Source organism: Malaya genurostris, chromosome 2 (genome assembly GCF_030247185.1).
Source record: "Malaya genurostris strain Urasoe2022 chromosome 2, Malgen_1.1, whole genome shotgun sequence".
Lineage (NCBI taxonomy): Eukaryota > Metazoa > Arthropoda > Insecta > Diptera > Culicidae > Malaya > Malaya genurostris.
The window spans coordinates 73,464,385-73,489,768 of NC_080571.1; the positions used below are offsets into that span (position 1 = coordinate 73,464,385).

The 25,384-nt window shown below is 39.7% G+C and overlaps 1 protein-coding gene across 5 annotated transcripts in view; it reads left to right on the forward strand.

The window, feature by feature from the left end:
• LOC131432640 (ataxin-2 homolog) overlaps positions 1 to 25,384 on the forward strand; it is a 57,148-nt gene that overhangs the window by 13,819 nt on the left and 17,945 nt on the right. For 4 of the 5 annotated variants that reach the window (XM_058599044.1, XM_058599043.1, XM_058599046.1 and 1 more), the window contains exons 3-4: positions 12,697 to 12,853; positions 23,033 to 25,305. In XM_058599044.1, the coding sequence (XP_058455027.1) occupies positions 12,697 to 12,853; positions 23,033 to 25,305 (2,430 nt within the window). Of the gene's footprint in view, positions 1 to 5,273; positions 6,901 to 12,696; positions 12,854 to 23,032; positions 25,306 to 25,384 lie in introns of those variants that run through there. The other variant, XM_058599047.1, reaches the window with a different exon arrangement.

The window sequence follows — 25,384 nt, forward strand, 5'->3', positions numbered from 1 at the left end:
ATAACTTTTGACTTACAACACCGTCAACGTGAATAGGTGAATATGTATTTTGAGTACTTCGCTAAGTTCACATGAAGTTAACGAAACACCCCTTCTGGATAAGCATAAACACTAATTGAAATCCTTTTGTTCCTAATTAGTTACGGTAATTTTGAATTTGTTGCTCAATGGTTTTTGTCGTGAATACGACTTACTTTACTATGGGGCTCCTTAAAAATTTACCCTATGAGAGAGTGATAAGTTTTTGATCATGAATATCTCTTGTATCTGACGTATCAATATGATGTTATGGCATAATCTCAAATAATTTAAAATTAATCTCTCCTGAAATGTTTGGTGTCAACTAATATTAAAGAGGAAAACTCATGACGTCTTTCTCGTTCCTAGGTAGGTATAAAAGGTTAACATTTGATATACTTCGTTCATTCTAGCCTGCGCAGTTGACTGAAGCAAGTGCATCATGCCTATTTGTATGAGAAGAGTAAAGCTAATCTAAAAAAAACCCCTTAGTCCACTTAGTGGAATTTTCAAATATATTGGAAAAATCACCATAGGGGGGGGGGGATACATGAAGTTTTCGAAATCGAAAAAAAATGTTGATGCCAAAAGTCTTAGAATTGCATGAAACGTCAAGATTTAGTGTCATCTCGAAAAAAAATCAGTCTCAGAAAGTCATTTTGCGAATTTTTTTTTTTGAAATAGCACTAAATCTCGACGTTTCATGCAATTTTAAGATTTTTGGCATCAAAAAAAATTTTCAATTTCGGAAATTTTATGTACTCCCCCCTATGCAGCGATGTCAGATCTACGGAAATCTCCGTAGATCTACGGATTCGAACATTTTCTTCGGATCTACGGATCCGTAGACAACATCTACGGAAATTGGATTTTTTCTACGGAAATCTACGTTATCTACGGAAACTTGTTTTGTCGGACGAACAAAAAAAACAAAAGCTTTTCACCGCGAGAGCTCCGAGAAAAATGCCAATCTACGGAAATGACACTTCTGCTATCTGGCATCGCGGTCCCTATGGTGCTTTTTCAAGATCGAAAATTTTCAAACTTTAACCGCTGGACAGCACCCCTTACCCATGTCCGATTTAGCTCAAATTTACCATGAGGACTTTTTTCGAGGTGCTTAAACTTTTGAACAGTAGCGCTTTACGAAATTAGAGGTGATCCATTATATCTCCGGAACCAAAAGTCACAGCCATTTGGTCTTCGAACCCGAGTAAAGTCTAACATCAAAATTAGTACAAATTGATATTTGATTATGATAGCAACATCAGATTGAAATCCTAATATGATATCGACTCATCGAATCAATTTATATCACATTGTGTTATCATTTTGCTGTTTAAAGGCAATAGTGTTGTGAAACTCACAAAATTAAAATATTAAATTCAACAACTTAGTGAATCCATTGAAATAGAGCAAATTTCAAATGGCAGCACAAAAATACAAAATTGAGTTTCAATGGAAGAATTATTCCTTCAATCCTTTGTTGCCTTTTACAAAAATGCTTTGACATCCTGCCGAGATCCTGCAATTGACCGCAACCATAACCGCGAAGAAACGATTTTTTTCAACATTTTTTCAACTTTTACGCAAATAATGCTCCTTCTTTTTAACCACGAGAATATTGGTGTCAAACCACACGTCTGTGAGGCATTAGATAAATTGGCGATCATCGGTCAATCTAAATAGTGGCTTTGGCATTCCCATCTCGTTGATCGTCTGCCATAGAAGGAGCTTATTTCAGAATTTGATATAAGAAATATATTTGACGTCATCGATTTCCTTCTAGATACGTTAAGTATCCGATCCTGTAACAAGTGTTTACGAAGTTCGAACATCGAACATTGAATGTCTCAGATTTCAGAACCTAGAGCTAATTCCTCATAATACTTTAGTGGCTTAGAGGAGCCACCAAAAAAATATATGTTTAATTTGTATGTTCCTAAGTAGTCCACAAACTGTGTCGAAGAACCTCTTCAAAACAATTCTCATTCCTAGTTATAAATGCTTAGAACTTCATATTCTCACTAACGCTAGATACTATGAGAAGTATTTTATCAATCATCTAATAGATCTTGGAACTTTAATATACTTTTCTAAAGAAACCGTCTAACTAAATCTTCATAAATTTCAAGTCACACTGCATCAAATGATCGTAAATTATAAGTCTACACAAGAACTAAAAATTTACTGAAGAGATTCTGGTTCTATCTGTGGTCAGAAGCGAGATAATCGTTCATTGTCCCAATTAGTCGAAAAACAAATGATCTGGGATATCTTATTCCCGGATTCCTAATTCACGTTCCCTGTGTTGTAGAAGACTTCACTGTAAAACGTTCGGTATTCAGAGCCTCTAAATTCGTATTTCAAAGTGATTACATGTGCGAGTTATATGCGATCAAGTAGATAACTCAATTTGATGTTACAGGGTCCGGCACTCGAAGTGTAACCAACTTCAGACCGCTCGCGCAGCTGACGCACGGGCATCAGCTCTCTAGAAATTTGCTAAATGACAGTTCGGAGTTGTATTGTTTACAAGCGCAAGAAAGCATTTTGCCAAAAGTGAACGCGAATAAAAAATCTTGACTTGAGAGAGCGAAGGAGTTGCTTCGTTTGGCCGAAAGCGGTCAATTTCCGAACATTGTATTTTCTGACGAGAAAATTTTTCCAATTGAGCAATTCGTAAACTCTCAAAACGATAGGGTTTACTTGACCGACCGTTCATACGAGAATTTGGGTCATCGATTGGCCACCAGGAGGCAGCACCCGCAACAGATAATGGTTTGGGCCGCTGTAACCGCAGATGGGCGCTCTCCAATCGTTTTCATCGAGCCTGGCCAGAGAACAGTTTTATACTGTACTCAAATAGCCACACTGCTATTCACGGTGGATGCGGGATGGAAGCGACGCAACGAGTGTGCACTGACAGAAACTACCTGCATACAACTTTGTGAAACAACACTGCTTGTCATATAACCGAACATTTTCCATCTCCTGATACCTAGCGCTTACAGTCCATAGCAATCGCCAAAAGCTCACATTCCAAAACACCTAAGTTCGAAACCGGATTCTCTCCGCGGTAGTGTGAAGATTGCATGAAATCTTTTTTTCTTGCTTGCGACTAATATGGAGATTGCATAAAATCTTTTTTCTTGCTTGCGAGTAAGATCGCCTAAATGTAAACTATCCCTAAACTTTTTTGGCTGTTCTATTTTTATATTATGCTCGTGACGTGTCATTTCGAGAAAATCTACATCATAATAAGTTTTCAATGTGCTTTCACTGAGAGCAAAACTAGTTTCCAGTTTGATGTCACACAGCATTTTTTTTTTCTTTCAGTTTTGATCTTTTAACCGTTAAAACGACCAAAACTAGTTCGAAATAATCATATTACACAGTATCTCTGATCCTCAATTGCTCAAACTCAATTGAAGTAGTTATTTTGGTAATAAATTTATTAAAATAGTTCGGCAATCTTTTTAACCCCCTCGGCCAGAGTAGCCCATAAAGGGGAAAAAATAGTTCGGCAATCTATTTTCGGCTGTAGTTTTTGTGTGTCTCATTTCTCGAATGGACAATGTATGGACACTTGTAGATCTAATTTGATACTATCATTTTTTCGAAGGAAGTATGTTGATACGTTACGGCGTTTAAGAGCTATGCAATGTTTTTGAGATTTTTGAAGGTATTTTTAAGACTAGTTTAAATGAATTAAAAAAATAACACCCTTTCAATTTTCTCTTGAATTTTTACTTATATTATGGTCTTTCAGGAACCGTATAGGATATCTATAGGATTTTATCGGTCTGGCATCTAATGAATATTGATATTTGAAGCTTGACTAGTTTTTGATGAAAAAATAATCATAACTTTTTACTGGTAGCTCATATGAAAGAGCTTGGTTGAACAAAATTGTGCGCAATGATTAGTACAACAACTTTTCTGAAGACAACTTTTCCGTAGTACGTTTCACAAAAAAGTTAGAACAAAAAAAGTGAATTTTCAGGAGCCACCCTACTTTTATTCGGGAGAATTGATGTAACTCGATCAAATGAAAAGCTAAAGAGGTGCTTTTTTCAGCAAAGTAGCTCAAAATAAAATTTTACAACTTTATTGTACAACAAAATCATTTTCGAGCTCAATTGAGAAAGTTAGATTTCAGATTTCAATCTAAATCAGGACCACCCTAGTCACATTTTTCATCAAAAGAAGCGCCATTTGATTACAAACAACTTTTGTGAAGACACCGACTACAAAAAACTATTATTTAATAGCGAAAATATTTTTGTCACGCTAATTTCCCGTTTCGAACCACTGTGCAGTGATATGTGAAACACAATATGACATTCACATGAAATGCATGAAGAATCTAGAGGTAACGATATATCTTATCGTTTTTATGTGCATTTCATATAAACGTTTCATGTGCAGTGAGAGATCGAATGCTTTACACATGATGCTATCGTGCAAATTATTTTCAGTGTAGTTTCGTAGGTAGAACACAGCAATTCGTTGCAATGCTCCAGAGTGCTTAATTAAAACATCATTCTATTGTGCGTATCGGTAAAACACAATTAAGCCGGAATCGAACTAAACGCTGCCCCGGTGCATGTAAATGCAATGCCATGGCGTGCAGTCTCTCGTGAAAAGATACTTCGGTGTTCAATTGATTGAACCATTGTCTGTTCGTCTAAATTAATTCTACTTCACCTCACACGCACATGTCTGGATAGTTCGATTCATCGTAAAGTACTTGGCGTCCACATTATCTATCAATTTGTTTGGTCGACAGCTTACGTTGCTTTGCTTCCTAACTACTAGCCGGGGCAAACATTCTTTCAGTTTCTCATCACAACATGGGCATTGTGGTACATAGGAATGAAAACGGAACGGGCGAGAAATGCATCCTCACTACTCACAAATACACACCCAAAATGGAGGAAAATCGACTCACTCTCGTACCGCGAACCATTTCGTAGAATATTTGTACACAGAGATGAAGAGCACAATTCTGATGCATGGATGTACGGCTGGGACCGAGTATCGATCTGTTTTTCATTGATTCCCTCTCTGCCTCCCTGTCGCGCTCTATCTCTCATTCTCTCTTGGGCCATGAACACTCTTTCCCGTGTTCCAATTTCCCAAAAGCACACTGCTGCTCACGCCGACCACCCACCGTATGACAGTCCGCACCAGCCCAGCAACATTCAGCAGTCACCGAGTGGCACACGGCTTCTCGCTCACTCACTCACTCACTCACTTGCAGTCTGTATTTCGGACGCTCGCTCGGTCGGTCGGTCGGACAATCCGTCTGTTTTGTCGGTCGGAATCCGGAAAAATCAAACTAATCTACCACGCTGGTCTGGTCCTGGTCGTCGGTCAATAATCGTGACCCTTACGGCATATTGTGATAGAGAGGATAGCCCACGAAGGATAGTCCGCTTTTGTCGGAAGTCCTTTTTTACCCTGCCCTGTCGTCGTTGACGGTACGGCATGCGGAACTCCATTTTCCTTTTTCGTTACTCTGTGCTCTGTAACTTGATTGTGATAATAAGAATTTAAGTGATTTACCAATTCAACAACAGAAAGTCTTCACTCTTGTATAAGGAAAATAAAAAGAACCGAAAAGAAAAGTTCTGGTGCATTCTGGGGCTGGGTTTTGCAACGCCGTCGAATCGAAAAGCAAACATATTCGCCTGTAATTGCAAACTACATACAGCCAAAAGGGACTGGTTTGTCTCAAATAATATCAGTGGTACGCACACGGGAAGAAAACGAAGAAAAACTGCGATATATTTAGAGTTTTAGTTTTAACTTCTGCCTATTATATCTGTCCGCCTGAGAGTGTTCACTTCGTTCGGAAGAAGGAGAAATTGTTCGAGCATTGTTATTTGTACGGTTTTTTCCTTTCCTTTTTTTGGTTGAAAAACGATTTTGCCGAGAAAAAAAAACTCGAGTTTTATAGTGAATGTTTTAGCACCGAAAGCTGGAAGGCTTTTTCGTGACGAATTGTGACAAAATGGGTGCTGCTTCGTTGGGGAATTCGCCTCCGACAGGAGATGGTTGCATCGGAAAATCAACTATGGCCGAGCATGTGTGTGTATGAAAATTTTCCCAAGTTTTCTCGCATCGGGCAATCGAGCATGTTGCGAAAACAGAACGTGGATTCGTCGCCATTCGGACCTTTGAAGAGGAATCTCATAACTGGTGCTGTTCTGTGATAAGTTTTCGTGGAAATTCCTCTTAAACAAAAAGAAAAAAAAGGAGCAAGGAAGTACACTTGCAAAGATTGCAGCAACGGCGGCAGGTGGTCGGATAGGATCTGTGCAGGTAGCGGCGACGTACGGATTTTATGAGGACGGTACTGTACGGCTCGGTACAAATACAGGAAAAACGCCGCAGTTGCTTCAGACGGACGAAACTAACGGCGGTAGCGGCTGTTGAAGGCGAGGGTGGCATAACAGGAGAGACAGAGAGAGTAAGAGGAAGAGACCCGGTCGCACGAGAGCAGAGAATACGAGAATTTAATTGAGGTGGAATTCAAGAGTCAAATTGAACCACCCCACCTCCTACCCTTCCGGTTGGGTAGTGTGCTGTAATTTTACCTCTGACAATAGATAAAATGTTGTGATTCGTTGATGTGTGCGTGTAGTGAGCCAAATGCAAGTGAAAAACAAGAGTGACTCTTTATCAAAATAGAAACGAACCGTTGTCTTGAGAAGTACTTTAAACCGATAGAACATACAAGTGCAACTAACTGAGCAAAATAACAACAATCGCAAAAACTTTTGTTTTGGATTATTAATGATATGTGACATCGCAAATGAATTGATCCATTCGACGATACCAGAAGACAAACCAGTAACCGTAGCAGCAATAATGGTACGAATTTCACAATCAAATGTAAAATCTGTTACATCATGGACGGAGAGGGTTTTTAGTTGACAGAAACATGTTGCCAAAAGTATAAAAGACGCCTGAAAACAGACAGCGAATTACTTTCTTCAATTAAGAACCGTCCATAGATTATTGAGTAGCATCCGTCTGAGTTCTTTGCTATGTTTTTATGATCTAAGTTTTTCCTGCGACTTTTGACTATTATAATACTGTGTTTCGCGTATGAAGAGTAGGATGTTCCCAAAATGCATTGAATCACTTATGATTTAAAAAGATATTTTAATCAGACCTATTTGCGTACAAGCTTTACGTGGCCGATTTAGCTGAGTTTTTAGATAATTTTTTTTTGTATTGGATCTCGTTGTCACCCTTTTTCTAGGGGGAGAGGAGCTTCCATTTTCCTCCTGCGAGGATTGAGGGGCAGTTTGTTCGTGGTTCGTCTCGTCATCCATTGCCACATCGGTGGTATTGTTGTTGATTTCGTTGCTAGTTGCTATAGATGCGCCTTGTTGTACATTGTTTGCAGTTGCTGGTTGGTTGGAGGGTAAGTTGTTAACTGCAGCTGGTGTACTTTGTTCTATAGGGGATACGTTGGATGGTTTCGTTGAAGGAGATGCTTTACTGTTGTTGGTGACTGCCACAGGTGTACTGGGGTTGCTTGGGGTTGGTGTGAAGGAAGCACCGTTGACCTTTGGTATAGTTGTCTCCTTGTCCGGTTTATCACATGGCTTACCGTAGTGAACAGCTTTTTGGCAATATTGACATGTGGCCATCTGATTGTCATAGGTAACAAGTGATTTGCACGGGATTCTTGTATACTGACCGAATGTCACATAAGAAGGTATAGGCCTTCTCAAGCGCATGCGTAACAAACGTACGCCATTTAGAATATCAGGGAAAAAAATTCTCTCTCGTCTCTCTGTATTGGGACATAGTTTTGCGAATATAAGGATCGATGACGCTTGAGGGAAGATCATGCACACGTACTTCTATAGCACTATCTTCCATATATACTGGAATGTTGTACTTGATATTTTCATGCTTCACATAGTGCACATTATTATTGTCTTTAGCGAATTGAATTGCATCCTACTCTTTATAGAACTGGATATAAACAACATTATTGGTCTTATTGCATTGAAGTAAATGCACACGTTTAATATCAAGATGCATTTGCTCCTTAAGCAAACCTTCAAGTTCTCGTGCCGAAGGTCGAATTTTGCACTGTCTGAAGTCAACAATAATTGTATTCTTTCGTACCGGAGGTAGCTTTTGTTCGTTTGGTTCACTCATTTCGAGATCGTTCTATTGTTCACTACACAATACTGTGCGTGGTTTCTTCTGTCCCGAACGTAAGCGGTTTTGGTTTATCGACTGACTTGGATGAGATGTGAAACCGAACTGAATCACTTATGATGCTTATCCTTCAAACAGTAGCTGAAGGATGCTACAAACCAATTTGTACCAATTTGTTTTGAGAACTGAATTCGAGAATATTGTACATTTTCCATAGACTGGGTACAAGATTTTATCAATTATTGATGTTTACATAAAAGTTATTGAGCCGAACGATGAGTGTTAGTTTTGTACATGTTGGTACCAAAATATCGATTTATTCCGATTCATTCCATTATGATATAAAGACGCCATGTACTTAGCTTAATTTTTATCAGTACCCAACGAAGACAGACTAGAAAAGGACTGGTTAATGAAACAGCAGACATAGCAAAGCAAAGCAAACTCTTGGCATAACATTCCTTTTGTGGAATTTGGCCTTTCTGTTTCAACAGACTTCGCTGCCGATTCTTAGTGTACAGAATCATTGCATGGCTAGTACTATGGATCCTACTGACACTAAGAATCCTTCCAGGTCGGGGCTCAAACATACGACAACTGGCTTGTAAGACCAGCGTCCTATGCATTGAACCGCCAACCCGGGACATAGATACTTGCGAATAAATTACCTCTCGAACTCGAATACGGAACCTGATTCTGTTTCGGAGAAATCGCTCTGCCATGTAACACAACCAAATGAACAGAATTCCGTACATATGTCACGCTGATTCACTGGGACACAAAGGGTTTCATCAAAGACTACGTTTGTCTACGAGAATGGCGGGGAGTTCTGTCTAAAGTCTAGTCTCATAATGTTCAATATCTAGTTTCGAAATTCTTTTTAAAACTTTAAAAGATTATAATTACCTGAAAGCAAATGAAATTCCCTTAAGGACATCATACAAGCGATACATGGCGACTAACTGCTGCATTCCTTTCTTTGTCCTCCTACCTCAATTTAGCCTCTCACCTTATGTAAACCAAAGGAACAACACTAATCAAAACGCAATACCCATGAGTGTGTTTTGTTTATACATGCAAATAACTTGAGTCTAGGACTCAGGAAGGTGTTGACTTAATCGAATTCCGATGATCCACAGAGAGTATACAGAGCAAATCGTGTTCCGTGGTTACCGTTCCATCGACCAGCCCCACCTAAATTAAATGTTTGCATCAAATGGATTCGAACATTACAGAAAGACTTTCGATCCCTTGCAATTGGCAAGCAATCGACTCGTATTTAGTTTATGTTCTTCAGTTTTGTATGAATAATTGTCATTCTCGTATCTTACCAATACCCGAGTTCAATGTTTCATTTCTTACCGTATCGAAACCTTCCTAACCTTCAGTCTTCTGAACCAGCTAATTACACCCTTGCAGCATAGTGTGTAAAACACTAATAAAAAATACAGAATTATTTTTTATACACAAACAATTATTCTTACGTTTTAATTTTGCTTTATGCGTCTATGTTGATTTATGAAATTTATGGCTTTCCGACAACAAGCTGACAATTGAAAGTTACATTGAGGGGTTTAACAAACTCCAGCAATAAGACGTCAAGACGAAATACTTGACCTATTTAAAGGATTTTCAATAATTTTCGCGTTTCAAAAAAATTATTACATACAAACCAATTTGCACCCTCTCATTTCGCTACTAACGCAGAAGGCGATAGCACCCAACCGAGTTTTTTCGACAGTGCGCTAAAAGATGTTTTGAATAAAAGATATTAGGTGTACAACTTTGCTTCCGCCGTTTTTTCCAAATTTTAAAGCTTTATTGCGAAAAAGTGCTTACAGAGGTATTATCCAAAGTATTGTCCGTCGCTAGCGACAACTTTCTCCCATCTTTCCGGCAATTTTCGGTTCCCGGCTCGAAAAAAAGAGTCCTTTTTTGACGCTATCCATGAAGCAATCCATTTTTCCAACTCTTCGCAGGATTGAAAATGTTGAGCTGCCAGGCCGTGTGCCATCGAACGGAATAGGTGGAAGTCAGAAGGGGCGACATCTGGGGAATACGGCGGGTGGTGCAAGACTTCCCATTTCAGCGTTTCCAGGTATTTTTTGACAGCTTTTGCGACGTGAGGCCGAGCATTGTCGTGTTGGAGGATGACTTTGTCATGTCGCTCTTGATACTGTGGCCGTTTTTCTTTTAGCGCGCGACTAAGGCGCATCAGTTGCGTTCGGTAGCGATCTCCTGTGATGGTTTTACCCGGTTTTAAAAGCTCGTAGTAAATTCATCTTTGAAGGTTTTTTCTCTTCCACTATCATGTTTGTCTTCGACATCGAAATCACCATTTTTAAAACGTTGAAACCACTCCCGATACGTTCATTTACTCAGAGCAGCATCACCGTAAGTTTCTGAAAGCATTCGATGCGCTTCGGTTGCATTTTTTTCGAATTGTAACAGAAAAGTAAAACTTCCCGCAAATGGCGAGAATTGGGCACATAAACAGACATTTTTGAGCGTGAATAATACGAAAAAAAGAACAACTGTCACTGAAACGGCGATTACAATTCGTTAGGCACTGTACACACACACTTTAAAGGCATTATCATCTATGTATTTTAACCAGCCTCAGCCGGTACAGCCACCTATTGATTTAAACATTTAGTTATAACTAAAACTAAACAATGTAAACATCTTTTCATTCTCGCAATTGTGAAATTCATTTATTTGAAAGAATTTACAATGATTTTTCATAATTTTTATCTCAAATAAAGTTTCTATTGCAAGATATCCGCAACACTGTTTCATTACGGTCCGTTGTCGAGGAAACTGGAAGTAAACAATCAATTCAAGTATTGCAATCTTTTCAAAAATGACACGTCACGTCAAATCTGAATGAAAATAGATCGGTTCAATTAGTTTAGCTTATTCCATCAGTTGAAATATTCGGTGAGCTAGCAGAATTGCCCACTCAAAAAAGTTCTTCATTGAGATTCTGTAACTATGACGATGAACCTCCTTCTTCCAGAAGTGATATCAATAGGTAAAGTCATTAGTAATTTACACCTATCTATGTCAATCTAAAATCGGTCGCAAAAAAAGGGACAGAGCGAATTGTCAACTTATTTTCAAGTCCAGCCCAGAAATGTGACACAAAAAGTGTTTTGCAAATAGTATCAACCTTACGTCTGCTTAGCGGTTTGTGTTGGACTACCAGGTGGCATAACAGCTCAACACAAACTGTTATACACTGACGAGTCTAAGACAAGACGTTTTGCTTTACGCTTCGTCTTAATACTGTACAGTTGTGAGTGGAAAATTTTGTAAAAACAGATACTGTGACCAAAATAAAACCATCGGGTCACGTCTGGACTGTCCGGACACCTGAGAATGTTGAACGAGATCGACCCGTTCTTGTTGCGCTCAGATAAGAAATAAGCGGCAGCTCTTCAAAATTTTCGTCATTTTTCCCGATTTGTCGTTTAATCCATTTAATATCGTCTTCACCCAGCAGTTAAAACCGGCGGATTATGGAGTTTGAAAAACAGGGAAAATTATACATTGATCGTTGGGCACTGATCTTACAAGCCAGTTGTCGTATGTTCGAGCCCCAAGCTGCAAGGATTCTAAGTGTCAGTAGGATCGTTAATAATTGAAGCGTCAACTACCAATTATCTAAGGTTTACAGTTTTGTCTACTCGAAACGATGCGTCTAATTATTTCCAAGTAGTAGATGTAATAATATCGAGAATCTGCTTAAAGTTGGTCCAGTGTAGATTGTCCCGGGTTGATGGTTCAATGCATAGGGCACTGGTATTACAAAGCAGTTGTCGTATGTTCGATCCCCGACCCGGAAGGATTAGTAGTGTCAGTAGGATCGTAGCACCAGCCATGCAATGGTTCTGTACACTCTAAATCGGCTGTGAAGTCTGTTGAAATAGAAGGTCAAATTCCACTACAGGAATGTAATACCAAGGCTTGAGTTGTAGATGTTCTACCGTTTTATTTTTCGAATTTTGAATTTCGCACCCTTTTATGGAAAACAAAACCGTAGTCCTACGTCGAAATTTCTCGGCCACAGAAAATTTTAGTTTTGATTTAGGGTACTAAGAACACTGAATTATCGAAATTCTTCCATTTTAAATAAGTTCAGTATTTTCCTTAAATGCAAAGTTTCTGCTGCTAAATATGGTTGCTAAAAATATCACTTTTATGGTGCGATGGCTTTCAAGATCGAATAGAGACAGACTAAAAACATTACTGTGCACAAACAGATCTGTAATTTGTGTTCAACAAATTCGAAGGATAGAAGTCAGGTAAAAATACTGGTGAAATTTGAATTCGTGCGTTGGTGCACATAACTATTGGGATTTATTTACACATCGTCTTCGACCCATCAGTGCGTTTCGAAGAATTAACGTAGATAAATAAATAAATTGCTTATCTGGCAACAGTTCATTACTAATGCATGTTTTCCGCTCTCATTCATTCTAGAACTCAACGGCAGCGTTCGATTACGGCGGACGGCATCTACAGCAACTCGCTGTTCATGCATGCAGCCACATCACACGTCGGCAACATTGTACAGGTGCAGACAGCATCCGGCGTCACATTCGAGGGAGTCTTCCGGACATTCTCATCACAGTTTCAGGTAATAAAAAGAAAAGCGCTGAAAAATTTCGAATTAAATGAAAAAAATGTGAATTTTCAACGTGTTATTATTTTTTATCTGCTTAACTTTTTTTTTATCAAAAATACGTTAATTAAAATATTAAAATCTCATGTGTAGAGGTGAAAGACAACAGTAAACCTTCCCCAAGATGTTCACGTCGCAAGGAAGGCTAAAACTCATTTTCTTTTGAAAAATATTAGCAATTCCAGAAATGATTAACAAGTCATCAGGCTTCAAATATTCCGACTTAGATGGAACTTTGCCCACGTTTTTAGCATAGGAAACTAGTTGTTTTTGCGCGGAAGAAGAGAGACCAATTTGACTGAAGGCTGACTTTTTAAAAAGGCGAATGTAACTTTTACAAAAATGTCCAAGTATCCATGAAGAATTTGTAGGAAACCAATCGGACACTGAAAAAATACGCACAATTAAAAGTTGAGCACTTTTTTCAGGAATTCGACCAAATTAGTAAAATATTTAAAAAATGGCTTTTTTTATTTTTTTCCAAAAATTTTTCTTTTAAAAACCATAAATAACATAAATTAACAGAAGTTATAGCTAAAACAATTTATGAGCATTAACGAAACTTCAAGTTCTTGAGGAAAAATATTTAAACCTTAAAACACTAAAATATGAGTGTTATACATATGCATTTTAACAGTAAACACATGAGTATTATACACATGTTTCAGACTGCGGTGAAGGTTCGAATCCTTCCTCTAGGAGAAAATTTTTCGCAAAATTTTAGTTTTTCGCTGTTTCATGCTTTTCATCTCTTCTATCCGTCTGTTGCTCGTTAGTGGTGATGTATATAAAACTAAAATATAATTTCACAGCTTAAAGCTATAAATTAGCTCATAGTTATTTGGAATGTTATTTTAAATGATTCATTCGACCTCTTCTTGAACACGATTTTTGTACAAGTAACAATTTTCGAGATACAACGATCTCTCGACCCGTGCAAAATTAATGGTTTGCGACAATAGAGACGTGTTCAATTGCCTCCTATCCTGCTGGTAATTCCTGGAACTTTATCCAACTATCGATCTATTTTACTCGCCCGATGAAGTTGTTTGAGATTGAATACACATCAGACAAGTTATTCATTTCAATAAATTATTAAATTGTTAAAAAAGCCATTTCAGTTTTCTCATAAACAATTAGGTAAAACGTCGATGGAAACCAAAAAATAGTTTGATACATTTTTTTTCCACTATTACCCACCAGAGAACTCTGGTGAAGACTGAAACCGGTACGAGTGTTCTGAGCGACCAATGGGTCGATGTCATGACATGCTTTTCATGAACTATCTCGAAAAGGAATAAAAGAGAACATCAACAGCAGCGAGTATTACTGCACATTATTTTTTTTTTTCATAAAATATATTTATTAAGGCACAATGCGTTAGCTCTATGATGCCAAAGGCATTTTGTAATAATAAGAATTGTGTAGGTGCTGGCCTCTCATGTTTTACTGGTGACGTTGCTACTCAATGGTAGTGGCCGTATGCTTGTCCGTATGGGTCCACGGAAGACACCCCCGAGTCAAAGACTCGGCCAGTGGCCCGCGTGCTAGTTATCGACAGGAGTGGTCCTCCGTTCTTGGAATCAGCCAGGTGACGTGAAAATGTATCAAAAATTGCTGCATCTTTCAGTGGGTCCGCGGAAAACACCCCCATGCTGCAAAGACCTGGCGGGTGGCCCACATGTGAATCATCGACTGGAGCGGCTTTCCGTGGCAATGATGGTGATGTTGCCGAATGGTATGAAGAAAAAAAAAAAGAGAAGTAATTGTTGTGGAAAACGGATTGTTAAAGGAGGGTATGGGAACGAAATAACTAATAACTACAAATATTTAGTTAGTTGACATCGAGATGGTGAAGAGACTGGGGAAAGGGGAGCGAAAAGTTAGTAACAGCAAAAAGATCTTGTTAGTATCGATAAAGATGGTAGACAGACGGGGGATTGGGAGAATCGGGCGGATGTTAGTGTCGAACCTATAGGTGAAGAGTATTCTTAGTCTCGAAAAGAGTAAGGAAAACTTTCTATGCCAAATACAACGGTACTGCACATTATTGGAAGGATTGAAGAACGAAAACGTCGAAGAATTCGCTTTTACAGGATAATAGTTTAGCTTAGTTGACCGGCCGTGAGTTTCCCGTGATTGATTAGAAACCAGTTGAAATTGCATATTGAACCAAATGTATGATACTTCAACCAACCTAAACTGACTTAGAACATGAACTGATCAATAACGTAGATGGTCACGCCCATGCAGGTCAATATGAGAAGGGAAGGAATGTTAGTTCAACACTTGTTTCTACTAGTGACCGAGGAATTCTCTGCATCACCACAAGTATCACAAGAAAGGAGTGGTGTTAGTGGGGCGAGGAAATTATCAGGATCTATCTTGGTAGATAATGTGAAATACTCTTTACTTATAATATTATCATGTGTTTATTGCTCTGGGTAGCCGGCTACCGAGAACGCGTTGCAATTTTATTGCCTTTTATAATAATTAATGCTTCCTACTAAAATGTGAAATTTCTTCCGAAACTCGTAAAACTTCAGATAGCCGGCTGTCGGGAGGTTCGCTATCAATTTATACATTAATTTCATTGTGTTGTTTTTTTTTGCAATAGGCAAAAAAATCTACACGATTATAAATCAACGAATGGATTTGCTGCAGACCAATTTTAGATTTTCGGTTTGAATCACACTTGTAAATTTTCTCACATTTCATCTAAATCTGGTAACATAAACAAGTGTTAGATATTCAAATTTTATTCGATATACTGATAATATTAGACTACAACAACAGAATATTGTTCTCAACATTTGCTACTTAGTCATTGTAGACTAGCTGGTGCACCATCTTGCGAACGTTCCTCATTAAATTCCGTAGAGACTTCTTGGCGATAAGTTTTGACACTTTTTTCCAATCTTTTTCGAACTATTGAATGGTTTCGGCTGCCGAGACATGTTTCCTAAGATGTGCCTTCGTTAATGCCCAAAATTCCTCAATTGGTCGAAGTTGTGGGCAATTTGATGGATTCATGTCTTTTGGGACGAAAGTAACATTTTTGGTAGTATACCATTCTACCGTTGATTTCGAGTAGTGGCAAGAAGCAAGATTTGGCCAAAAGACAACAGGATCCTTGAGGCTTCGAATCATGGGTAGAAGTCGTTTTTGTAAACATTCCTTGATGTATATTTCGCTGTTCATTGAAGCAGTGGTGATGAAGGGTTTCGAAATTTTACCGCAGCTACAAATTGCTTGCCAGACCATAACTTTCTTACCAAATTTTTCGACTTCAATCGATGTCTCGGACTGGTTTAAAACTTGCCCTTCTCGCACCGCATAATATTGTGGTTCCAGCAAGGATTTTTAATCGAGTTTCACGTAGGTTTTGTCGTCCATGATTATGCAGTTCAAATTTACAGCAAGAATAGTATTGTACAGCATTCGAACCCTCGGCCTGATCGATTCTTCTTGGGGTTTTTCACTAAAGTCTGCGTTTGTCTACAAGGGGGGAGAGGGGGGTTTGTGCAAAGTCTACGTAGTCTCATTTTTTTTATTCACAAAAAAAATTACGAAAATCAGTCAACCAAGATAGCATTATGTTTCATCAGCTTAGCTTAGATTCAAACAAAAAGTAAATGTGTTGCATTGCTAAAGTGCGAATTTGCGAAAAATATCGTTTCCTATCTCATGACACCTCCCGGTGAACGACCTTTAAAGTTAACGATATAACTAAACTAACTTTCAACGCAAATATCCTGTTGAAAACCAAAATTCATCTCGACTACTTATTAAGTATTTCTAGTAACATTAAGATTGTTGACCATCTCACCAATTATTTAAACTTTAAGTCAAAATTCGACAGTCGAGCAGTTTGTCGTTATCAAAAATAAACCCTGCTCGAGAATATGATTATTTTCGGCAGTTTGATAGTCTTGCATAACAATTATAAGTTTAGATTTTGAGCAACAATTAAATATTTTATTGTACTCACAGTAAAAGAAAATAACCCAATATAAGGTTTAAATACATTGTCAAACAAAGTAAGTTCTTCTCGAAGTTTATCACTTGTTACCATTTCATTTTCAGTGCAAAATAAATCCAAATAACTTTTTAATCCGTCAAACTTTGAAATGGGTCGTAGTTTTAGGTAAACATTACTACACTATAAAAACCTTTTTTATTCCACCTAGTGGTGTAATGATGCCTTTCTCATACCTCACGTATTCTCATATATAAATGTGTGGTATTCTTCAAAACAATTTTCTTTGATTTTTAAAAAACAAAAAGGTTTGTCCATAAACTAGTATAACCTACAAAATGAAACAATACTCAGGTCGTCCGGAATCAGAAACCGAGAACCAGCATAGCCGGAATCGGGTTGTTTTGTTGTCTATTGACAATTGCTACCTATTGGAATAGTTTCGAGCAAGTTTTGTTTCGCCGCTTCAAGTGACGGTATCCAATTTTTAACACACTTCACCCTATAATTCCGGAACCGGAAGTCGGATCCAGATGAAATTCGGAAGTTTTGTATGAGACCATGAGACGCCATCTCTGAGAAAAGTGAGAAAGTATTTAGAAATGTCAAAGACGAAACGTAAAAATAATAAAAACGGCCCTGGCACAAAATTTGGCTAACCCCTAAATGTAGAAATAAGAATGTTTTCCCTAATCACACTGCACAGTGGTCCGGATCCACAATTTAGGAGGACAAAAACATTTGTGGCTTAGCCTTATACTTAAAGCTCTGATGTCTTAAGAACAAATAGTCAGTGATAGATAAGCCATATTTTGATGCGTATAGTATTAGGGTGGTTCTTATTATTATTCCGGCTGTTCGGCCATCCATGGAAGTTGACCATCAATGTTAACTTCCCTCTCTGAGCAGCCTACATAGCCGTGTAGTGTCGGTAGCGGTTTCCCAACTGCTAAGAATAACGCTACGGTCCACCTGTACCGGTGGTATAAGTCCACCAAACAGGTAAGCCGTGTGGCATCCGGCGGAATCATTTTTTACCAAGAATTGATCCACTGGTTTCCTATTCCATGTCGTAAAAGGCCACAAAAATAGGAACTCCTAAGTCAAGGTGTATTTCCGTGCCGATGGCTGAATGGCTGCTGGAGGTTAAACATTGCAGTCGTGAACGGAATATCTTGGGTTTTTCCCTTACTGGATACACGCAATGCTTAGCAATCAACTTCTTTTATCATCGATTCGGCAGGCCAGAGATTAGAAAGCTGAGTGTCTGTGGGTGTCCTCAAGGTGGTGTACTATCCCCACTTTTATGGAACCTAGTCGCTGATAGTTTGTTAAGGAAACTTAATAACCTTGGATTTCCGACTTATGGTTTTGCCGACGATTATCATATATTGATGACCGGTATAAGCATTAACACTCTCTTTGATTTAATGCAGCAAGCCCTGCGATCTGTTGAACAATGCTGTTGTCAGGTTTGGATTATCTGTAAATCCGGGCAAAACATCAATGGTGCTTTTCACTCATCGTAGGATAATTACAGGAGCTCGTCCGTTGCAGTTCTTTGGTTCAGGGGTCACTGTGGTCGATCAAGTTAAATACGTCGGGGTTATTCTTGACTCAAAACTGAATTGGTCTGCTCACATTGATTTCAGGATTAAAAGAGCTTGCATGGCTTTCGGCCAATGCAGACGAGCTTTTGGAAAATCATGGGGACTCAAACCCAGATATATTCATTGGATCTACACAACTATCGTTAGACCAATTTTAGCATATGGATGTCTTGTATGGTGGCAGAAAGGAGAAGTCGCGACAGTTCAGTCAAAGCTAAATCATCTCCAAAGGATGGTCCTAATGGCGATGACAGGAGCATTCACGACAACTCCTACTGCTGCTCTAGAGGCGCTACTGTGCAATAAACCACTACATGTGTTCCTAAAACAAGAAGCATTATCTTGTGCATACCGTCTTAGGGTTACAGGGCTTTGGAACAGTAACCCATTAGAATATGCTACCAGTCACACTCGCTTGTGGTCTCAAATGGTTCCGTGGTATGAGTATTTACTCGCTCCTAGTGACCTAACTCTCACATGCAGTTTTCCTTTTAAAACATTCAATGTGAGCTATCCTCTTCGTTAGGAATGATTGTCTGGTTGTCTGGAACGACAACTTGATGAACACATAGTTTGTTTTACGGACGGTTCTCTGTTGAATGGTCGTGCTGGTGCTGGTATCTACTGTCGTGAAATAGGCTGGAGCAGTCTCATTCACTTGGTAGATACTGTACTGTGTTCCAAGCAGAAATCTACGCAATTCTGTGTGGAGTACAATCGGCACTTCAGCAGAGGATCTGTGGTAAACGTATTTATTTTTGTTCCGACAGTCAGGCAGCCTTAAAAGCACTCAGTTCGAATGACTCACGGTCGAATCTAGTGATCGCATGTCGAACTCAAATTGAAGACCTCAGCATTTCAAATGCTGTTTACTTCTTATGGGTACCCGGCCATTCTGGTATTACTGGAAATGAATGGGCTGATGAGTTGGCTAGAACTGGTGCAGAGAATGATTTCGTTGGTCCTGAACCAGCTTTACCACTTTCAACTAGTTGGATAAAGCACAAGATACGTTCTTGGGCTGCATCCAAACATGCCAGCTACTGGCGCAACTTGCAAACTTGCGCTCAGACAAAGCATTTCTACCAGATTTAGATCTGAAAATGTCAAAGTGTCTACTGCATTTCTCCAAGTATCATTGAAGTGTTCTGGTCAGAGCTCTGACTGGACATTGCAAACTCAATTATCACATGGCTACTATTCAACGTGCTGAGTATTATTCGTGTGATTTGTGTGAATGCGATTATGGTACTTCATATCATCTGATATGTAACTGTCCCGCATTGACGCAGCTACGTATCCGGGTTTTTGGTTCTCCATACATGGTTGAGTCTGTGTATGCGGAGCTAAAATTGAAGGATATTCTCTCGTTTCTCACCCAATGTGGTAAGGAGCTATAGTCAGAAGGGTTCATCGTTCTTCCTGGAGTGAATGAATCCCTTCTGTATTAACCTTAAATAGGGTTTGGCAGATTGTTTGGCATCCTCTGGGGGGTACCGAATTTACTTCTGCTCGTACATACTGCGAGTCGTTTTGCATTCTTCCGGGAGTGCAGAATGGTGTCGCTTTTGTAAGATCTCTAAATCCTCTCGGGGGTTGGAGGTTTTATTAACAGCAGACAGTTCGGGACCTCGTAGAGGTTCAGAATTTCCTTCTGCTTCCACTAAATGTGATCCTCAGCAGATTGTTCAGCATCCCTTAGGGGTGCAGAATTTACTTCTGCTTTTATGTGTTTTTGTGTCGTCAATTTTTCCCATCCTCCTAGTCCAACCCTTACCATTTCCTTTCAATCCTTCCCTCTTATATATCGGGAAAATGATGCTAAAAACAAATTGATGGCAAGGCACAAATCTCCAAATATCAAGGGGAACGTGCCATTTGAGCCAATTTGTTCTGATTCCTGATTCCTGAGGGTGGTTCTTATTATTAGGGTGATCCAAAAATTATTTTCCGTATGTGTTGAGATAGAGGACTGCACCCTTCGGCAAAATTGTAGGAAAACTTATATCAAGCAACTTTGCCGAAAACACTATTGTAGTATCTCTAACGGTTTTAGTATTACAGCTATTTTAATAGAGCAACTTAGGTTGTTCCTGAAAAAACAGATTTTTTGCTCTAGCTTACTAATTTTTCACTTCTCGTTTTTGGTGTCTTTGAATATCTTTAAGAGTTTATTGAAACCAATTTGTTGATGACTAGCGCATTCAGGTAGCGTTTTCTGAACCGAAGTTATGAGCAAAACTAGTTCAAAAACAGATCATTTATAAACTGCTACATCTAACATTGGAGCAAATGAAAAAAAAATCTGTTTCTTTCATTTGATAGAAAATAATTTCGAGCATGTTTATAAAAAAATTGCGGAGGAGATATTTTTTTAAAAATTTTTAAATTGTGTTCAAACATTGGGTTTTTTCATTGAAAAATGCTCTTTCGTGTAAGACATTTATTAGCTATATATTAAAATAAGGTATTGCTGTCTTCTAGCGTGTTAAAACTAATTCAGCTGCATAATCGGGAAGATGGAGTACACTCACGTTGGTTGTTGCTCTATTCCATAATGCTATTACGGGATCAGACGTTAATCGTTTGAATACATCCTCTAGATTCACTAAACGATTGAATTTCTGCGGCTGGAACTGCCTATACTTGCGAATTGATTTATTTCAACTCTCTTGCGCTTCCTTACAAGCATGTTTTATAATTGCAATCCCATGCACCAGAAGTTTATGCACGGTTGGCGACAGAGCATACCATCCATACAGCTCAACACAACACGAATTCTTGTTTGTTCAGCAAACTCCTGGAAAGCAGGTACCGAAATATTCACTTTGCTGTTTATCAACGTTGAGATTATAAACAAACCGTTCAAGTATATTTCCATTTAACTCGGTGATTTGCGCTACTGTGTTATATTTTTTGAAAAATCTACGGGCACAGTTTCCATCATTCGAGTTACCGGAACCAGAAGTCGGATTCGAAAAAAATTCAGGAACTTTGTGTGGAGTTACAGGACCTTTCATTTAAATCAAAGTTCATGAAAATCGGTTCAGCCATCTCCGAGAAAAGTGAGTGCAAAAAATTTGACATACATACATACACACATACAGACATTTTGCAGTGATTAAAAATAAGAAGTAAACTCAAGAAGCTGCTAGTTTCTTAACACAAAACCCAGCATGAACCACTCTTGCACTTCTATATTTACCGTAATCTTCGATCCTACCCGTGCCCTTGATTTTTTTCAATCGCAGATCTAATTATGTACAAACATTTGACTATTATATCAGCACATTGAATTTCAATTATGTTGTAATATTGTTGAGAAGTTGTCCTTGGATAGTTTCAGTAACTGTAAAATCAATTTTCCACAAAACAGTAACCAAAACTCTCCACTAAATGCTAACTAATATAAATTTCTAGAAACCGCAACCATGTCAACATTCTTTTAACTGAATTAAAACCTAACAGTCTTCTGGAACATGAATTGCACCGCACTGATAACGGGCAAAGTAGCTCAAAACTTATGTTTCTAGCAATTTATTCAATCGTGTCTACACTAATGAACTATTTCAGTGCTGAACAGTTAAATTATCTACTCGAAAAATTGGGACCACGACGAAAAATGCAATAGCAGAAGAAGAACAGCATGGTAGTATCGATTTTCTCGCAAACCAGTAGAGAGATGATACGATACGGGCTCCAACCCCTGCGTGCTACACCACGGAATGGCAAAGTCTCGCCGTTTCTTTTCATTTTCCTTCCACAGTACAGTTTTATGCTTCTTTATGCAACTTTCATTCACAAGACTCGATATGGATGGCAGGGAAGGTCCTTTGGTTCTATGTAGTAGGTACTTGCTTATATCCAATAAGGCATCTTGTTCCCTTTGTGCAAGTTCTCGATGCAGTTTACCGTTTCGTTTTCTTTTTTTTTCTTCTTCCTTTGCTTTTCGCACTAAGAACATAGAATTCAGCTAGAGCAGCTAGAGCGCTCCCATGTTATGACACACATTGAGTAGGTCGCCCTATGTGTACCGATGCGGTTATGTACTGACCACGAGGAACGTGAGATGAAGGGCGGACTTTTCAAATAAAACGCGATATTTGCTGTCTGGGATGCAGTGTTTTTTTTTGTTGTTGTTTGTCTTCTTTTTTTTCGGGAACAATGTTTCGTGTCGTGTGTGGTGGAGTTTTTCGCCAAACAGTCTTTGTTCGGTCGATGGTAGTTCTCAATTTGCGATTAGCACTGATGGCAGGTGTGTTTCGCAACGCATTTTTTTTCTCTGGTGGCGGCTAGTGAGGACCAGTAGAATTCCGATTGAAATCATTATTCATGCGAAACAGGAAAATGTTGTATTGATTGTTGGGTAAATCATTTTGTGTTATTTCAAATCCTCATATATCTTTTTCCGGGTTACATCCTTTCTGGAACATTAAAAAAACAGTTTATTCAAAGTAAAATGAGTATTTGTTTTAAAGTTTTAACCTTAGCACCACACCCCTACTGATTATTTCACAATGATTTACTTTGTTTTCTCTTCCACAGGTTGTGCTGGAAATGGCACATCGCATTGAAGTCGGCCCGGATAACGACAGCAAAATAATCGTAGATTCGGTAGTCGATCGGCTCATCTTCAAGCCCAGCGACATTGTCAGTATTTCTGCCAAAGACGTCGACCTAGATTACGCCACTAGAGACACATTCAAGACAGACACCGCCATCTCCCGCTGTAACGGTAACGGCCGGCCGGAGGAACGGGAACTCGAACCGTGGGATGAGAGTGGCACACTGAATGGGGACTGTGAGTTCAACTTGGAACTCGACGCCAACGCCAATGGGTGGGACGTGAATGATATGTTCCACAAGAACGAAACGATCTACGGTGTTCAGTCAACGTTCGATCAGTCGCTGTCCGGCTACACGGTACAGATACAGAAAAAGGATTCCGACGATTTCAAAGCACAGGAAACCGAAGCGGAAAGAATTGCCAATGAAATAGAGAATAATCCTGTGTACAAGGATCGCATCGATCTGGAAAACGGTGACGAAGAATCAGCATTTGCCGCTGTGTCTCGACCATCGAATTCCAGCCCGCAGCCGTCGTCGGCTGCATCACTTTCGCCTGCACAAAGCTCCAATAGTATGAACGATAAAGGTACCAATTCAGTGATGCCATCGAACGCTAAATACATTGTACCCGCCAAACGTAAGTCGGGACAAGCTGGTAAGTTGACTGTTCGGAGCACGCCACCACCGTTAACGAATAACGGTGGGCCACCTCCACCGCAGCAACAGCAACAACAGCTACCACCACAGCAACCACCAAGCCCACAGGGGCTAACACAGAAAAACATTTATCCTAGCATGTCAATGCCACCACAGCAGCAACAACAGCAACAGCAGCATCAACAACAACAACAACAACCGCAGCAACAGCAGCAGCAACATCAAATGCAGCAGGCACAATCACAACCTCAACCGCCTCCTCCCAGTAATCAACACGTTGGAGGAATGCAGCAACAAACCCCGCACGGTTCCCAATATGGCAACATGCATGCTAATCCATCACCCTACGGTCACGTTCAGCATCAACCCCATCAACAACAGCAGCAGCAGCAGCAACAACAACAACAACAACAGCAAGTGCCACCACAGCAGCATAACCAATCGTCAGTTGTAAATAGTAATAATAATATGAACAAAATGAACGGCGATGGTGGAAGGGGAGACGTGTCGAATAGCAATAGCATGAATGTAAATAATAACACTAAGCCTTTGCCTCAGCGTACCGTGCGGCAGTATCCGAACGCTGCCACGGTTAACTATAACGAGCCTCCGCCATCGCTCGGACCACAGCAGATGTCCGGACAGTTGCAAACGATGGGAAAACCACCGATGCATGTCACACATCCACATCACGCAGTGGCTACCCACATGCCACCGCCACCGGTGGTTGCCGCCGATCAGCAGATTCAATCTCAGGTGGTCATGCAACCACATCACGTTGTGTTGCCCCCACCCATTATTAGCGTTGCTACAGGTCCTGCTCCTTCCCAGCAGCAGCAAATGCAGCAACCTCCACCACAGCCACAGCGCCAAGTGGTTGTTCGATCACGTGATATGGAGGTTGATAATCTGCGCAAGTTCGGTCAAGACTTCAAGTTGGCACCACCACAGCAGCAGCCACCGATGCAGAACGTTCATCAACAACCTCCCCCTCAACACAACGTTCAACAGATGCAGCAACAGCAGCAGCAGCAGCAACAACAACAACAGGATCATTCGTCACCTAACCAACCACCAATGGAATCCTCACCCCCACTTTCACAGGTCCAGAAGCACACAGTGGACCACGTGCCACATCAACAACAGCAAAATCAATCCTCTCAAACCCCTTCCGGAATGGTTCATCAACATCAGCCACAACATATGGTTCAAACTCAACAAACGCAACCACAACAGCAACAGCAACAGCAACAACAGCAGCAGCAACCACAATCTCAACCTCCACCACTACAACAGCAGCAGCAGCAAACACAACAAAGTCAGCAGCAGCATCAAGTCGTAGCATCGACACCACCTCAAACGGCACCATCTGTACATAGCAACAACAACCAGATAAACACATCGACCAGCAGTAACAGTAGCACTGGAACGAACTCAAACGGCTCCGGGCCAAACAGTTCGGCGGTGGACAACGGTGCTGGAAATACCAACCCGGACGGCACAGCCAAAGTTGCCCCGAAAAAGACTTTCACTCTGAATCCAGCTGCTAAACCGTTCACTCCACGTAGCCCTAGTACTCCCAATCCTTCACGGTAAGATTTGAACTGGTTTTGAACTCTAGTCGGTGTTGGTGCTTTTTAGTTATTGGGAACGATAGTAATTATTTCATAT